Raw genomic sequence first — 19,453 nt, forward strand, 5'->3', positions numbered from 1 at the left:
AAGTTGGGACCAGAAAAAAGCAAAAGAATACAATATGCATATCTTCTATCCTGCTTGTTTAAATTGGTCTGTATACCATGCTAAATCATGCTGGGGAGGGAATATACCTCAAGGGTGAGGTTAAAATTCAACTTGGCAGAATTCTGGGTTATATGGTCAACAAGACAGAGACCTAGACATTTCATCCAATCCTCAGTAACTCTCAAAATCTTCCCCAAAGTGAATTATGTGCTGGAGGTGAAGCGATTACAACTGTCTCTGTAGGCTAAGATATCAAGAAACTAAGAAGGTTTGTTATGAATTAATTGTAGAGAATGATATGCTTACTTAGCAGTACCCCCTCTACCAGCAACCATAATGTGAAATGAAGAGAATGGGAAAAGAGGTTGTTAACACAGAATGGCTTCAACTTTCTCAGTAAGGAAAAAGATGAGATCTGTGGCTAAGAGAAAGGGGAGAGGGGGAAATGGGGGAGCTCTGAGGAAGGAAGAGAAGGTTGGAAATCATTGTACATGGAGTGGAAAGAACCTGGGATAAGATGCCTTGGGTTGAACTTCAAGCACCACCACTTAGCAGCTTTGATTTCATCATCTAGAGTATAGCGTAATAATTACTGACTTGGAGTTGGGACAATGGGCTACATTGGATATACAGTGGGAAGTATTAAACACTTACAATAAATAGGAGCTATGCACTAATTGATTAAGAACTGTATCCTTTTAGAGATAGATCAACTAGTCTGACTCCTTTATTTTGCATATGAAGAGATAGATATTCAGAGGTAGGAAGTGACTGGGCCAGTCCTTCATCCAGTGAGAAGACTGAGGAGCAAAAGACAAGCTTCCTAATTTCCTAACCCCAGGCTCTCTTCTCTGCCTACTGTATTCTACACAGTCTTTCGTAAGGTAGACTGTCTCTTAAGCTAAACGTATTCTGATATACCTAATGAGAAAATGAAATCTATTAAATAAATCTATTCTCTATAAATCTATAATATTATATGTATATTTATAATGCATTAGAGGAATTCGATGTTAAGGTCCTCCAAGAGAGACTTTACATGGCCAGGACACTTACTGGGACACCAAGGATAAGGATGAGAAAAAGCATGAGAGAGAATCAGAAACTGCTTGTAGGTGACACTAAATCACTCAGCATAATGACCTGGCCCCTAAGGGAAGGTGGAGGGGTTGAGAAGGATGCACACTTAGTGGAAGGATAACCCAGATAAAGTTCTTGAGGCTACGTTTATACAGGAGGATGTTAGAGGTAACAAGGGCACACTTCCTACCTCACAGGATTGTTGTAAAATAAGCTACCATTAATCCTCTTCCAAGATAGTATGACAAATGACACTCTCAGAAGGGCTGGGTGGCAGATATTACAGAGGCAGTTTATCACATGAAGAGATATAGGGTCTTGGTTTCAGAGAACCAGGGAAGAAACAATTTTTTCACTGCTCATTGGGGGGGGGGGGGGAAATGGAAAGGAATGATGCATATACAGCCAGATGCAGTCACTTAATCACTTTTGCTTAACTGTTTGCACAAAGGAAGTTTCAATGGGGTAGGTCCAAGAAATGACAGTGATGTACAGTACAAAAGGTGCTATGCAACACTAATAAAAAAAAAAAAAGCGTTAGCTAAGTCACGTAACAATGATGGCAGAAGGAAGGCAAACATTTTATTTACAGAGTGGGTCAAATGGTATTATAAACAAACAGGAAGCCAAAATTCAGTGAGATAATCCCAGGGTTCAATTGTTTGGACAAAAGTAGGGAGCACTCCTGAATTATTTTTGATCTGGAGGAGAAAACCATATTGTCATTGTGTTCAGCACAGGATCCAAATAGGATTGACTAAAAAGATAACACTGAATTGAAGATTATGAAGGGGTAGGGAGTTGAATGGCCTCAAATGAAGGATAGTCTTCAACACATCACTTTTTTTTTTTAAATTTTTAATTTTTGCTTTTTGGAGGGCAATTGGGGTCAGGTGACTTGCCCAAAGTCACAGGACTAGTTTTTGTGTTAAGTGTCTGAGGCTGAATTTGAACTCAGATCCTCCTGACTCCAGGGCCGGTGCTCTGCGCCACCTAGCCTCCCCACCACTTATCACTTTTAATGAAAATAGTAGTACTATTGAGAATATGCTGCTGTCTGAGGCTTTTCTGCAGAGCAACACTTCCATTTGGAGCACAGCTAATAGTATAAATAAATGAGAAGAGAAAATCATTGTTCAGTTGGGAAGGAAGGACACCTAGAAAAACACCTATCAATTGATAAGATAGTTCAGAGTAAGAGAGAGCTAGCATTCCCAGCTTTGGTTCTATGCTTCCTTCCTGCCCTTCTTCATTGCCCCTTGTGTATTGTCTACGTCTGCTTTGTAATGTCTGTGTATCTAGAATGGCCTCCCTACCCATCCTTTAAGCTCCAACGTCAATGCCATCTCATCCAGGAAGCCTTTCCTGATTCTTAAGACTCAGGACAATCTTCCCTCAGAGAACGTACACAGTTTTTAGTTTGTATTTCTTTAATGCCATTACCATGAAATATTTAGTATTATACTTAGTTCTACTGCTAGATTATCTCATTTTGGTAGCTAGGTGGTTCAGTGGATAGAGTGCCAGACTTGGAATTAGCTCCTGAGTTCAAATCCAACCTCAGATACATACCAGTTGCGTGACCCTGGGAAGGTCACTTAACCCTGTTTGCCTTAGTTGCTCATCTGTAAAATGAGTAGAGAAGAAAATGGCAAACCACTCTGGTGTCTTTGCCAAGAAAACCAGAAAATGGGGTCACAAAGAGTTGGACATGACTGAAAAATGACTGAACATTGTCTCCCTTTGCACTCTTTGAGGAAACAACTCTTATCTCAACATTACATCTTCCCTAGGAGCTATGTGGCAATTAAGAGGTGAGTGTTTTTTATATTGGTTTTTTTTTTTTAGGTTCAGTCTTTTCTGCCTAGATGATTATTTAACCATACTATGATGACCTGAAGGAGGACAGGGACCAAATTTCATTCCTCTCACGCTGGGGTTATTGCCATGGCTTGCTGATTGATCTTCACGCCTCAAATTTCTCCTCACTCCAATCCATGCTCCACTCAGTGGGCAGACTGATCCCCCTAAAGCCAAAATCTGATTATATCACCTCCCCTGTTCAAAAAATTCCAATGGCTCCCTATCATCTCCAGGATCAAATAGAAAATCTGCTGTTTGGCATTCAAAGGCCTCCATAATCTGGTCCCTTCCTATTATTCCAGTCTTCTTTGTTTCCCTCCATGTTCTCAGAGGCCAGTAACACTGGCCTTCTTCTTCTTACTCACAAGCTCTTCCTCCATCTCCTGTGTCTGAATTTCCCCCATGCCAAGAATGCTTTCTCTGCTCATCCTGGCCTTTAAACTTCCGTGGTTTCCATCAAGTTTCTCTTTCTTCCTTCCTTCCTTTGTTTGCCTATTTCTTTTATATTTTAAAATTTATTTTTAGTTTTAAACATTCATTTACACAAGATGTTGAGTTCCAAATCTTCTCTCCATCCCTTCCCCTCCCCCAAGATGGTAAGCATTCTGATTACCCCTTGCCCCAGTCTGCCCTCCCTTCTATCACCCCCCCCCATCCACTTCCCCCTCACTTTCTTGTGGGCCAAGATAGATTTCTATACTCCAATGCTTGTATAACTGACTTCCCTGCTGCATGTAAATTCCATTAAGTTTCAACTGAGCAAGATGCCTTTTCCCATCCTTCATAGTCTTAGTGCCTTCCCTTTGAGACCATTCCCATTTCTTTCTATTAATTGTTTGCTTATTCACATGTTTTCCTAATTCTCTGGATTATAAGATCCTTGAGAGCAGGGACTGTTTTTTTGCCTTTCTTTCTATACCTGACACTTAGCACTTTCCCTGGCACATTTGCTGTTGCTAAATCTTTTTCACTCTCCTCCCTCTCTTTATGACTCCATTTGGTGTTTTCTTGGCAAAGATTCTGGAATGGTTTGTCATTTACTTCTCCAGCTCATTTTACAGATGAGGAAACTGAGGTAAACAGGGTTAAATGACTTGCCCAGGGTCACACAGCCAGTAAATATTTGAAGTCATATTTGAACTCAGGAAGATGAGTCTTCCTGACTCCAGGACCAGAATTCTATCCACTGTACCACCTAATAGCCCCTTGACTCATAGCACACCCTTAATAAATGCTAGCTGACTGACTATCTCTGAATTCTTCACAAGGTTTTCATCTGGTAGATGCCAAATATTTGTTAACTTGAAATGGAGAGAGTATCCAAAGGACATTTTTAAAATGCACATTTCACTGTTTATTTTTTTTATCAAATTAGATACCAGATGTAAAAGACACAGCTAGGCAATATAACTCCATTTTGTTTGTCTTGTTTTTTTTAAAGAATTTAAAATGTAGGTGAAACTACTGTGTGCTAAGGAAAAGTCAATATCTTTCTGATTGAATATAGAATCATAGCACCATGAAACCAAGGATTTGAAAGGGAACTTTTCCTTTCAGAAGGAGCAGTTCATGATGAAAAGGGCAGTAAAAGTATTTTTTGTCTTAAGGAAGAGATTGTCAAAGAATGTAAGATATGACCACTATTATTATGGAGGGGGACTTCTATGTCTAATGCAAGTAGAAAAATAATTTCTTTCCTAATATAAACTGCTAAAATATGTGTATTTTAAGAAACAAAAATTTCAGATGGGACTTGGACAGTGTGAAAGAAAAAAAATTCTTTGTAATGTAGATGTGAGGACCTGGCTCTCTTTGTTAACAATATGGAGTGAAGCTTCACTTGTGTGGGAATGGTTTAATGCTACAGAGGCAAAGGAAGGCTGTTTAATAAAAACTAGAGAAATATGATTATAAAGAAACAGTTTTAGGGACACCAGAGAACCTGAATGCCTTATTTGAGACTTCAGAGCTAAGGTGAGATGGGTACTTTTCCTAATTTGCATATAGTTTTTGACTCCAGTAATAGCGTTCTATATAGTGCACCACCTTTCTACCCCCTGGACTTGTCTGTTGCAGAAGTTATGTCAACATTCCTTTGAAAAGCGCTCTTGGGACTTCAGGTTTTTGTTTTTCCAGTTTCATCATGTATTTATTTATTTTTGTAAATTATATTCTGAACTTAGTAAAACAAGCATTTCCATAACAAAGTAGAATAGAAAAAAAGATGACTGTACATGAAAAAGCTTTAAGGCTTTTTTTTTTTCTTTTTACCTCCAGATGCCTTGCCTGTCATCTGGGAAGGTCTAATTCTACTAATGTATGACAGCCTCTTGGGGTCTCTGTTACCTCCTACAAAGATGGGTTAGGGTGGAAGATTGGTCTTTGCCAGGTCTCTTCCTATGGTATTCATTGCCTACCCCACTCTGATTTATACCCTATGTTCCAAAGAGAAAGCATGTATATGCATTACTTCAGAAGTTTTTAAGTCGCATTTATTATCAAGAAGCAAAATAGCTTAAAATTTTTTTTTAAGATGTTGGCTGTTAAATAAAGGAGAAAAAAGAAGAAAAAAGAAATGACAAAACAGGTAGTTAAGAAAGTGCATACTATATACAGATATGCTTGTTTTGTAGTTTCAAATGTATCTCATTATTTCAGTGACACCTTCTGGGCATAATCAAGGTTCTTACAGAACTGAAAACATATGCTTTAGGTATTTTATGTACTTAGAGGTGAATAAATGAGAGAAATAAGACAAAATTTGAATGCCATGAGGAAACTGGTTGAAGATCAGGACTGCCATGTGGAAGACAGATGAAATTTATTTTCCTTAGCACCACAGGGCAGAAAAAGGAGCAATGAGTTGAAGCTGCAGAGAGGATTTGGGCTTCAATGAGAGCTTTCTATCAAGTAGGGTTGTCCAAAAGTCTAATAAGCTGCCTAAAAGTGACTGGTAAAAGCTAGAAGACCATTTGTCAGGATATTGCTTCAGGTGTAGGTGGACAACACTGCCTTTAAGGTTACTGCTAGTTTTGAGGCTAAAGACATTAGTGTCTACAGTATGAGAACAGGAATGAAGAACAGATGAATTCATCACATTTCATTACAATCTCAACAACTCTGCCATCATGGTCCATTCCAGTAGGTTCATAAGTGAGCATCCCTTATTTCCACAGTCATCTAGGTAATTAGATTTCTGTCTAATTGGACAGACTTCAAAATAGACTTCAGTCATTTAAGGAAAGCCACTGGATAGTGGAAGAGACATCTTTCTTATACAGAATCTTTGGATGTGTGAAACTGAAATCCCAGGGTCATATTGTTATCTGTTTCATTCTCCTTACTGAAATGCCTTTTCTGGGTAACCCTTTCACTAAAATCTTACTCATTCTTTTAGATGCCATTCAACGCCATCACCTCCTTGAAGTTTTCCCTGATGTCCCTTCTGAGAACTAATCCTTCTGCTGCATGCTCAGGTGCAGTGAACTAAGACTGGATCTCAGGGCTCTAACTCCAAATCTAGTGCTCCATCAACTATCACAAGAATTGAAGAGGGTCTAGTAATAAATGTATCTGAGAGGGGGAAGTCAAAAGAAAAGATTGCTAGCAAAGTCATTCTCTTTTAAGGGTTAAAACAACCAAAAGTACAATTAGTATCAAAAGTTACCTGCTATGTTGTAATGGTAGTTCTCTTCATGGAGAAACTTCTTATAGGAGAAGTCCTAAAGTTTTCAAAAGAGACAAAGTAATTAATTAGAACATATACTAGCAAGAAGTAACTATAAGATGCGTTCTTAGGTAAGCCATATTTCATTTTCCTTTTATGTTCTTGTTTAGTCGTGTCCAATTCTTTGTGACCCTATTTGGGGTTTTCTTGGCTAAAATACTGGAGTGGTTTTGCCATTTCCTTCTCCAGCTCATTTGACAGATGAGGAAACTGAGGCAAACAGGGTTTGCCCAAGGTCACCCAGCTAGTAAGGGTCTGAGGCTGGATTTGAAATCAGGAATAGGAATCTTCCTGACTCCAGGTCCAGTTCTCACTGCCCATATTTCATTTAGTTTCAGTATAATGCAAAACTTAAATTATATATACATGCTTTAAATCTATATACTATATGTACAATATATACATACTATGCTATCTATCCCTTAAGTATATATGATATATATGTGTGTATATAAACAGTACTTTATAAATATACAATATATTATTAGCATATATATTATACCTTATAAATATACTATAGTATACTATATACATATAGAGATAGTTATTCTAAAGATGGAGAAGCTGCAGCCTTGAGGCCACATTTGGCCTTCTAGATCCTTAAGTACAGCCTTTTGACTGAATCCAAATTTTATAGAACAAATTTGTCTAACCTCTGACATTTACTAGCCATGTGACCTTAGGCAAGTCACTTAACCCTGTTTGCCTTAGTTTCATCATCTGTAAAATGAGCTGGAGATGAAAATGGCAGACCACTCCAGTATTTTTTCCAATAAAACCCCAAATGGGGTTGCAAAGAGTCGAACATGATTGAAAATGACTGAAGAACAACTATAATGATTTGGAAGTTTTCCCTCTCACTGAACCAAAAATCCACTTCTAAAATTTCCACTCATTTCTCCAAACTAATCCTATTCTCTGAGGTCAAGGAAAATAAAATGAGTCCTTCTTCCACATGGAATCTCTTCAAATACATGAAAACAACAATACTGTGGTTCCCCTTGCCATATCTTCAAAATAGAAATCCCCAGTTCTTTTCCTCAATTGCCAGGAGCCTCAATCCTCCCATTCTTAATCTCTTTACTCTGAATGAATGATTTTGAGGGCCTTCTATTCTGGAGGTCCTCCTCTTGAAACACTTGAGTTTCTTCTATGCCCTTTCTCAAATGTGGTGTCCAGAATGGAATGCAAGATACCAAAAGAAGTCTGACCATAGTGAAGTAAAGAAAAATAATTACCACCTCATTCTAGACTCCATAGTCCTGTTAATATAAAACCTCTGTTCTAGTCCCAGCTCGGATGCTTGTCATTTACTTTATATGTGGACATATGCTCACAACTGTCCTTTGTATTTATGTACTCTATGTAGGTGTTCATGTATGACTGAATAAAAATATATTTGTTAAGCGCTATGTGCCAAGCATTGTGCTAATTGTTGGGGATATAAATCTAAAAGCCAGATGGTTCCTGTTCTCAAGATGCTCATATTCTACATACAGGATATAATGCATATAGGAGGGTTCTGCTGCAAGGCTGATGTAAAGGACTGGGGTGTCTTTAGGACATGCATGGCAAGGTCTATATATTTTTAATATAAAGTTTCAGGGCAGATGGTAAGGCTAAGAGGTCTGAAGAGTGTGCTGGAAGAACAGATGAAATTTATGTGGTAATTTAAAGTTTACAAGATGTTTTCTGCTTAACAATCTCTTATGGTAGATTCTACATGTAATAGTATTCCCATTCTATGGATAAGGAAACTGAGGTTTAAGGAGAGTGGCATAATCAGTTATATAACCAAGATATCTCTGAACTAGTACTGAAATCTGGATCTTCTGATAGAATCAGTATGTTTCATACTAATCCATGATGAAGGCAGAGAGAAACCAGGTAAATTCCAGAATGCAGCAGGTACAAGTGCAGCTAGCATTTGTAAAGCATTTCAAGGTTTTTTTTAAAAAAAAATGTTTTATAAATATTCTATCCTTAAAACAGCTCTTGGAGATAGGTGCTATTACCCCCATTTTACAGATGAAGACCCTGAGGCAGAGAGAAGTTTAGTAATTTGATGAGGGTCACAAAGCTAGAAAGTGTCTGAGGCCAAATTTGAATTAGTCTTAACTGACTCAAGGGCCAATGCTCTATACACTGTGACACCTAACTCTAACACTCCTCATTTAAACCTTTCCATTATCCTTTGATACTCAAAGCTAGTATCACCTAATCTTAAATCACTTAATCTTAAATCAAATAGCCCATAGTCATGTTGGCACAGACTGTTTTCACTATAAAAGAGTTTATAATACTTGTTTTTTGCTAAGAGGGAAGCTTTCCTGGCAATAAAGCCAGCAGCTACAAGATGGAAGAGCAAAAATGGACATGACCTTTCACTAGTACTGTGAGTCATGTGGACTGTGTAGGTCATGGGTCCACAGGGGCATAACCTCCTGGCAATCCTTTAAGTCAAGGTTGACCGTATAGGTCTCTAGGGAAACGGGGTAGAGTATAGTAAAGAAAGGTTACTTAATTTTCTATGGATCTTCTGCCACTCAATGTAGTACTACAACAGGCAGAATTATAAGGGTCCCTACAGAAAAGAGGGTGGGGCAGAAAGCTTTCTTCACAGTCTTTTTAGTGTGTTTTTTCCTGTATTTTTTTATGCTAAATTAAATTTATTCTATATTCCATGCCTTATTACCTCAGGGACTTTCAAGACAAAGTAGGGTCCTTTAGAGAGCAGTAAAATGAGCTACATGCTGAAGTTCCAGGGGTTTCCTTAGTTAGGTGCAAATTCATGAGCAAGACTTTTTTGAGAGGCCCCATTGCAAATTGTACCTCATCCTTACATACTAGAAAGGATCCTCTGATACTAAGACTGCATGTTCAGGTCTAGCTTCCTAGCTCCAGGACTACAGTAACATAAATTAATTTTTCAGGAACAGAAAAAAAAGTAATTGTGTATTATCTTTCTTAAATAACTAGATTCTTAATGCTCTCTACAAAAAGCAAAATTGAAGGAAGAATAATAATGTAATATTGACACGAAGAGTGATGGATATGAATAATGCAACCTTGATTACTGATACTCTAATATTAATGATTCACAATTCTGTAGCACCTTAGGATTAGAAAGCTCAGCCTCCCCACCTAACAATCTGCTGAATTGGGTACTAAAAGAAATGTCCCCATTTTCCAGAGGGCGAAACCATATCTCATAGAATCTAAGCAAATCGCTTGGGCTCATTCAGTTTACAAATGAGGGAGTTGAGACTTGTATTGAGATGTTCTGGCCAGAACATCCTTCTGTTACACCAAACTGCCTGAGACCCTGGATCACATCACAGACAAATTAGTCTCAAAGATTCTGAGATGTTTACAGAATAATAATAACAACAAAACCATCAAATGCTTAACCCTTTAAGCACTTAGTTTGCAAAGCATCATCTTACATTGCTATGAGTTGTGTAATTCTTCTTGCAAATGCTTAGTTGCTCATGATGGGTGGGAAGGGACATTATCTACACAGGCTTTGTGATCTATCCTGTCCATTCATATTCATTTCATTTAGGAAAGGATATTCACGCACAAAAACACATAATTTTTTCACATACAAAATAATGGAAGAATCATAGAAAGACATCAATCTCTGGAGGGAAAAAAAAAGCTATTAACTTAAAAATATTAGAGACACCTTTCAAAGATAAATGGTTTGTACCTTTGATCTGGCTAGTGGTGCTTCCTTCAAATGGGCATCAGCACCACCACCACCAAAATCATTATAATAGCTGACATAAATTGTTTTTAGGTATTCCAGGCATTTGAATCTCTTCAACGGGTTGGTAGAGAGGGGGGGAAAGTCAAACTAGGAGTTTTAGCTCAAGTGGTGGTCAGGCTATTTGACCTTGGTCAAATTATCTCACCTATCCAGTTGACTTAGTTTCCTCATCTGTAAAATTGGGCAATTTGACTAGGTGTTTTTTTAAGCTCCCTTCTAGCTCTTGCATACAGTGTTCTAAAATCCCCACCCACTTACCTTTTAAAGTCAATGAACATTTGAAAAACAGCCAACATAATAAAGTGGGGAAAACAAAAATAATATAAATAGGTAAAGGGTTGATTGGGGAAGTTGTCTTTGTCCTCTTCAAAAGGACTCCATGGATATGTTTATATTGTATTAAAAGAGATAAAGTCCCAGAGAAAAACTCATCACTCTGTAAATTAATCAAATCATTTGGGGAACTTATAAAATGGCTATAAGATGGTTTCTGGTCTTTTTCCTGGATTTTTTTTTTTTTGCTTTTTGGAGGGCAACTGGGGTTAAGTGACTTGCCCAAGGTCACTTGGCTAGTTTTTGTGTGTGTGTGTTTTTAGTGTCTGACTCCAAGGCCAGTGCTCTACTCACTATGCCACCTAGCCACCCTTTCCTGGAATTTCTAAAAGCCCTTGTGCCTAAAGAATATGAAAAGGCCTTTTGCCATTTATAAAGATGACAAAAGACAATCTGTTGATCAGAGGCAATATATCATAGAGGAAAAGTTGGTAGAAATTGGATTCAGAAATACCTGGGTTTGGATTCCACCTAAGAGACTGGAGGTATGGCCATAGGTGTCATTAATCACTCAGAGCCTGTTTCTTCATTTATATAATGAGAATAATAATGCATGTGCTACTTAAATCTTTTGGGTCATTGTGAGGAAAGCATTTGGTAAATCTTAAAGAAAAATACCTGGTACATAGTAGGTTATTAATAAATATTTATTGACTGACTACTATGTAATTGTGAGCTGTTACTGTTCTCTGCATTTCTTTCCTCCAGCCAGCCCCTAAAAACCATGATTATTCAGCACATTATTATTCAATTGTATTTAAGCAGTAACCTCCTTTCTCCTAGGACATCAACTACGAAATCTTCAGTTCAATGGATCTGCTATAGCTCAGTCATTGCCATGGAAACCAGTTGATGTCTAGCATGAGATTTTATAATCACTATGGGGGCAAAGAAACAGGAGCTAGGGTGAGGAAGAGAAGAAGCTTTCATATTATACAAAAGGGAGAAAAAAAGGAGAACTCTGAATGATTCATGCACACTGATTACAACTACGTACTGTGTGTAATTAAAAGGAATGGAGAAATGTACGGTTTATTATTTTTTTGTTGGCAGTAGTCTTTATATTCATATGTTTAGGGAATAGGGAAGAGATAGAGACAGAGGGAGAGAAACAGAGAGAGAAATAGAGACAGAGACAAGAGAGATAAAGAGAGATAAAGAAAGGAGAGACAGAGACAGACAGACACAGAGAGGAAGACAGACAGAGACAGAGACATAGAGAATGATACAGAAACAGGGACAGAGAGAGGATGATTGAAATTTTGTCAGCAGTAGTTTTTGTATTCATATGTTTAGGAAACAGGAAGACAAGAAGACAAAAAGAAAAAGAGAGAGACAGACACAGACACACAAAGCCAGATACACACAGAGAAATTTCAATGTGTTACTTTAGAGCACAACAGACAAAAATCATGATTCAAAGTATGCTTCCTTTTGTATGAACTTGAACAGGTCCCTTTAAGCTCCTTGGACTTCAGTTCTGGATTAGTAACATAAGGGGGTTACACTAGATGGCCTCCAAGGCTGATTCTAGCTCTAGTCCTCTGTGTTAGGAGTCTCAGAAGTATAGTACTTCCTATATTCATAACTAAATGAAAAGAACCCCTCTTGTTGTTGCCAGGCTAAACTCCTTTTGTTTTATTTTAGTTAAGCCTATGAAATCTGTTTGGAGACAAATAAACAGCAAAAGGGAAAGCACCTCAAAGTTTTAATGGTCAATTCTGTTCTAAGATTTTTTTTTCATGTCAGCCATTCTAGGTTCTAGGTCCCCTTACAATGCAGAAATTCTCAGTTTTGTGTTCAATGCTCCCTTCATCTTTGACTTTCTAGTCTCTAAGATCGTGTTATTATTTAAAATGCCTTTCTCCACTCCGAAATTTTGCTACTGTTACTGTCAAAAATAAGCAGATGCTATAATAAGTTTGGAGTTCACAGCATTGCTGGTGAGAACATAGGACATCACATTCCGTGGGGAACTTGAAGAAAGGGCTGGACAAAGTTAACTACTGCACCCAAAAGGGTGAGGATGCCAAGGCAGATGTCTTAGCTAAAAGCACATGAAAGCACTAAAAGCCATGGCCAAAATTGTATTACTTCAGTTTTCAAATGACTGAATCCCATTTTAAGTTTTCCAGACAAAAACAGCCTGTCTATGCTTTAGGTGACTATGCCCTAAAATAGCAATCTAATAGTTACTGATATTTCTATATTGCTTTTCCCATTAACTGGTGAGTAAGGTGGTATTATTATCCCCATTTCATAGATGAATAAACTGAGATAGAAATATGAAATACGTAGCTCTAGGTCATATAAACAATAAATAATGGAGCCAGGGTTTAACCACATTTCCTGACATAGCCTATAGCTCTTTGAACTCTGCGCCTGCCATAAAGGAGACCTTTTTCTGTCATTATCCTTCTTGACTTCTATAGTTATATATAGTTTTTGACACTAACGCTCCCTTCAGACTGTATAAACTCTCCTCTGTGAGTTTTTCTAACCCTGCCTTGTCTTGGTTCTCATCCTGCCTAAATGATACTTTTCAGCCTCTTTTCTTGGTCACCATCCATCTTAAATCACCTACTCCTGATTCCAGGTGTCCCAGGTAAGGCTTTGTCCTACATCCTCTTCTCTTCCCTCTTTAAACCTTTGGATTTCAAGTGTCAAGGTTGTAATTATTGTTCCCAAATCTATGCATCCAGCCCTTATCTCTCTGCTGAGCTCCACTCCTCCATCATCAAGTGACTACTGGATATTGTCCAAATATGAGAAAGGCATCTCAAACTCAGGATGCTGAAAACTGATCTTATTGTGTGTAACTCACCACAGACACACAGAAATACACACACACACACACACACACACACACACACACACACACCCTCTCTTCTAACTTGCTTCTTTCTGTCAAGTGCACTGCCAGGCTTCCATTCATTGTCATCCTTGCTATAGTAGACCCTTAATAAGTGCTTGTTAAAGAATAAATGAATGAATCACCATTCCCTCTCTCATCCCCAATATCCAAATATTTGTCAAGCCTTATCAGTTCCACTTCCATAAAACCCCTTATATCTGTCTCCCTAGATCTCCATCCACTTACACAGCCACCACCCTAGCTCTGGGCATCTTTATTTCTTGCCAAGGCTAAAGCAACAGCTGCTTAATTGTTGTCTCTTATTGTTTTTCCCCCTCTGTAATCATCCTCCATGTAGCTACCAAACTAAGATGACAATGTCACCAGGTTTGACCATGTCACTCTCATGCTCAAGAAACTCTGGTTGCTCCCTAGTGCCCCTAGAATAAAATACCAGACTTTTGTTTTGAGGCAGCTAGGTAGTTGGGTGGCTAGATCACTGGGCCAGTAGTCAGGAAGACCAGAGTTCAAATCTGGCCTCAGGCACTTATGTCTAGGTGACACTGGGCAAGTCACTTAATTTCTATCTACCTCAGTTTCCTCATCTGTAAAATGAGAATAATAATAATAATAATAGCAATACCTCCCAGGGTTGTTACAATGATCAAATGAGATAATAACACTAAAGCACTTAGCCCAGTGCCTGGCACACAGTAAGCACTATATAAATGTTAGCTATTATTAGTGTTTAGCACTTACTCACTTTCTGTCTCCAGCCAATCTTTCTGGATTATTATTTTGTTCCCCTTCATGCCCTGTATGTTTCAGCCAGACTGTGTTCCATACATGACATCCTGTGTCCGGGCCTTTGTCCAAGCTGCCTCCCATGGCTCCCATGGAATGATCTCTTTTCTCACCTCTGCTTCTAAATCCCTTGGATCTTTTCTGAAACCCTGGGCAGGGGCCCCATTTGGGGTCAAGAAAAATTTAGCAACACTAAAAGGTTTCTGAACTAAAAGGTTAAGGACCTTTTATTAAGGACCAAAAATTAATCCAAAATCAAATGCATAATGAATCCAAGGTGTTTCTGGCAACTTCACAGTGGCCTTGGTTCTGAACACAAAGATGCACACTTTGCATGCGAATGCCCTCAGGCCACACAACCCCATCACTGCCAAAACATGAAAGAAGGTCCTGAGTGGGAAAAGTTTAAGAAACCCTGGTTTAGATCAAGGGCCACCAAGACTTTTTCCTCAGTAATTACTGCTCCCCAAATGATTACATAATTAATCTGTATATATTGTGCATGAACCTATTGTTGAATGTCAACAGAATGTAAAGTCTTTGATGGGAGGAGTAGGGTTTTGCTGTTCTTTCAGGCTAAATATATTTATATATTGTGTATGTACCTGTTGTTGAATGTCAACAGAAAGTAAAGCCTTTGATGGGAGGAACAGGGTTTTGTTGTTTTTGCCTTTATGTCCTCACCTGCTAAAACAGGGCTTAGCATATAGAAGGTGCTTACTAAATGCTTGCTGAATTGAACTGGTATCTCCAGGCTCACATCTACCTGAAGATCCTTCAATGCTCTTACCCACTCTATACCCCTCAGCTGGAACAGTCTTTCATCTTTCCCCCTACCCAAGCAGGATTACCCCATACCTACCTTTTAGAGTTCTAAAGCTGGAAAAACTCTTTGAAGTTAACCATCCCAACCTTTAGCTTGAAATAACATACTCTAAATCATTCCTAAAAGGGAATCACCTAGCATTTACTTAAACAATTCCAATAAGAGAGTTCACTACTTCATCAGGAATCTTGCTATTCCTCTTTTAGTGACAGGCAGCTAGGTGCACAGTGGGTCCAGTGCTGGACTAGGTATCAGGAAGACCTGAATTCGAATCTTACCTCAGTTACTTACTAGATATATGACCTGGGGCAAGTGACTTAATCTCTTTCTACCTCAATGACCTCATCTGTACAATGGGCATAATAACAGCATGCACCTCCCAAGGTTACCGTAAGGACCAAATGAGAAAATATTTATAATAAACCTTAAAACACTATGTAAATGCTAGCTCCTGTTGCTGCTGCTGGCCAGTGGTCATTAAAACGAGGTTCCTCTTCATCTTGAGTTGAAATCTACACCACTTGTTCTAATTTCCACCCTCAGGTTTCAGGGAAAAAGGCGACTTCTTGGAATAGCTCATGATGGTGGTCATCATGTCTAGCTACGTCTTCTACTTGTGTTACACAGCCCACCTCAGATAACTTGCCAGCTAGGGAACTTTGAGTAATTAATTCACCGAACCTTTCTTAACCTCAGTTCTTCATCTGACAAATGAGGTAACTGGACTAGAGTTGGCCTCCGCAGTACATTTCAGCTCTAAATCTATGAACCTATGATCTCCAATTGTGCCTTCCCCAGTGACACTAGCCCACATTTCTCTACTAGGCTTTTATGGTCTGTGCCACACAATCAAACACTCTTGTGTATCTGTGTATCTGTCATGAGTCTTCAATGAATATAACATGTTTAAACATATTATAAAATATAAATAAAATAAAAATAAAATATAAAATAATCTATAAAATAAAGAATTTGGGTTGGATTACCTAGTACATTCTTTGATTCTATGAACGCAGAATATCAGGGCCCATAGGCCCTGAGAATCCTGAAATGCAGAATACTGGGGATGGAAGGAAATGTAAATGCAGAATGTTAGAAAGTAATCATAGAAACGAGGTAATCTAGGTGGCACAGGGCAGCTAGGTGATGAATTAGATAAAGCACTGGGCCTGGAGTCTGGAAAATCAAATATGGTTTGGTTCAAATATGGCCTTGGACACTTACTAGTTGAGTGACCCTGGACAAGTCACTTAACCCTGCTTACCTCCATTTCCTCATCTGTAAAATAAGCTGGAGAAGGAAATGGCAAACCAGTCTAGTATCTCCATCAAGAAAACCCTAAATGGAGTCAGAAACAGTCGGACTTGACAAATTAACTAAACAGTGATTCGCTACCTGTGCAGAAAATGAATGAGAAATACTAAGACAAGTGACATACAAAGCCTCAGTAAAAGGGTGACTGAGGCAGGACTAGGAGCCAGTTGTCCTCACTCCCTGACAGTCATGAGACATTATGCTGCAGTGCTGCTTAACTGTTTTTCAGTCGTGCTCAACTCTTCATGACTCCATTTGGGGTTTTCTTGGCAAAGATACTGCAGTAGTTTGCCATTTCCTTCTACAGCTCATTTTACAGGTGAAGAAACAGACAAACTGGATTAAGTGACTTGCCCAAGGTCACACAACTAGCAAGTTTCTGAGGCCAGAGTGGAACTCAGATCTTCCAGGCACAGCACTCTCTCCACTGTGCCTCCTAGCTGCTCCCTATGTTTCAGCAGTTCAAATGTATATAGTCCTTTAAGGTTTGCAAAGCACTGTGCATCCATTATCTCAATGGATTTTCAGAAAAAAAAAACCTGTGAAATTGTAGTAAGTAGATGGCACAATGAATGGAGTGCTGGACCTGAAGTCAGGAAGAATTGAGTTCAAATCTACACTCAGACACCTATTAGTTTTGTGACCTGAGTAAATCAACCTTTATCTATCTCAATTTCCATATCTGTAAAATGAGAATAAAAGCACCTACCTCTCAGAGTTTTATGAGGATGAAATTAGATAATATTTGTAAACCTCAAAACACCACCTAAATGCTAGTTATCATCATCATTGCCAAATTTAACAGATAAAAAACTGAGGCTTGGAGCTCAGAGTTGTACAGCATAGCTAGTAAGTATCTAAGACAGGATTTGAACCCAGGTTTTCCAGATTCCCGATATGTCATTCTATTTATCATTCTGTGCCTGGTTACTACAGTCAAGATACCTGTAGTTTTGTCCTGGTTTCTACATTTAATATCAATGTGACAGCTGAAAAATAATTTGATCTCTTTGAAACCCAATTTATTCATTTGTAAAGGGAGTGTAAATACTCAATTGTAAATCTCACAAGTTTTCTGCAAGAAAAAAGTTGTGTAAAACTTGTTAGAGACAAGTCTTGAGCCCAGGCCTTTCTGATTCTTAGGCCAGCCACACAATGCAGCCTCTCATCGACATCTATACAGTGCTTTTAGTAAATGGACATTAAATTGTTTACATGTTTTAGATATGTGAGTTATTATAATTGACAATATTCCCACTCTATCACACACTTGTCAGCTTCTTGAGATTAGAAAATGTGTTTCTGGCTTTCCTTTTTCACAGTAGAGCATATAATAGGCATTCAATAAATGTTCATGCTTGACTGCTATAATGCCAGCCTATTCCTCAATGATAAAAGATGAACTCAGGATACTGGCCTGGCCAAATGTCTGGGTCTTCACCTTCAGCCCACAGAGACACTCACTCAGATACTCAATAACTCATTCTCTTCTCTGCCATCAAGAATGAAACTTAGGCAGGATTATATGGTGAATATGTAAATGTATATTTCACAATCTCACCATAAAATCTCAGTGCTGGCAGGGACCTCATGGGCCATCTTGTCAAACCACCGAAGAAATGGGGATCCCTCTACAATAATGACAAGGGGTCACTCACCCTCCATTACAACACCTATGCTGTTGTTTAGTCTTCGTGACTCCATGGACCATAGCATGCCTGGCCCTTCTATCCTCCACTATCTCTTGAAATCTTCCCGTGTTCATGTTCATTGTTTTCATGGCACTATCTACTCATCTCAACCTCTGCCATGCCCTTTTTCTTTTGCCTTCAGTCTCTGTCAGCATCAGGGTCTTTTCCAGTGAGTCCCAACTTCTCATTAAGTGAGAAAGTAGTTAAGCTTTAGCTTCAGTATTTGACTTTTCAGTGAATAACAAATTAATTTCTTTAAGTGTTGACTTATTTGCTCTCTTTGCTGTCCAAGGGACTCTCAAAAGTCTTTAGCACCACAATTTCAAAGCATCATTTCAAGTATAGTGACAGGAAATTCACTCCTTCCATAATCTATTTCTCAAAATAGCTCTAATTGCTAATACTACAAAAATATGCATCTTGAATTTATGAAATGAAGCAACACACTATAAGCTCTGGAATTCATTCTAAGGATTAGTTTCAAGTTCTGACTCCAGTATCTCATACCTGACACCATGATCAAATTGCTATTCTTCTGTTAGCCTCAGTATCTTTACATTACCTAAATCACAAGGGTATTTATTGTGAGAATGGAATGAGGTAAGGTGTGAAAAAAACCACTTTATGAACAATTAAATAAACATTTACTAAAAGTACTGTATAAACATCATCCAGAGGCTGCCTGGTGTAGATGGCCTCAGAATTAGACTTCCTTCTGACAAATAACTGACTCCATGACCCTGGGACAAAGCACTCAACTTTTCAATCCCTCAATCACCTCTCTAGAAGTTTAAGTTGAAGAGCAGGTGTTGACCCATATTGGTACCAGAAGTTTATCACTGTGAGTTCTCTACTCCAGGGATGTTAAGTTTGGCCACCAACCAGCTGCAAATGGTCTGTAAAACTCCTGAGTATATCGAAAGAAGATTAAAACATAATTGTAAAATGCTGAACAAAATAAGTAAAAATGCAATACAACATAGACAATGTCAATTTGTGATTTTCTAAGTCAATATGTGGTCTACAGAGATCTGTTTCCATTTGAGTTTTACATCACTGAGTTACACTGATGAAATCAGAAGTCAGCAAAGAAAGACAGAAGGGAAAGAAATAAATGAAAAGAAGGAAGGAAGGAAGGAAGGAAGGAAGGAAGGAAGGAAGGAAGGAA

At 38.4% G+C, this 19,453-nt stretch overlaps 1 protein-coding gene across 2 annotated transcripts in view; it reads right to left on the reverse strand.

Annotated features, from left to right (window-relative positions):
• The window catches only part of EVC2 (EvC ciliary complex subunit 2), a 190,675-nt gene that overhangs the window by 169,098 nt on the left and 2,124 nt on the right, over positions 1-19,453 (reverse strand). For both annotated transcript variants that reach the window (XM_069070014.1, XM_069070019.1), the window contains exon 2: positions 6,632-6,686. In XM_069070014.1, the coding sequence (XP_068926115.1) occupies positions 6,632-6,686 (55 nt within the window). The remainder of the gene's footprint in view (positions 1-6,631; positions 6,687-19,453) is intronic.

The sequence above is a fragment of the Petaurus breviceps genome, unplaced genomic scaffold, assembly GCF_028583685.1.
Source record: "Petaurus breviceps papuanus isolate PSGF00001 unplaced genomic scaffold, PetGlider_PUasm1.0 140, whole genome shotgun sequence".
NCBI classification, from domain to species: domain Eukaryota; kingdom Metazoa; phylum Chordata; class Mammalia; order Diprotodontia; family Petauridae; genus Petaurus; species Petaurus breviceps.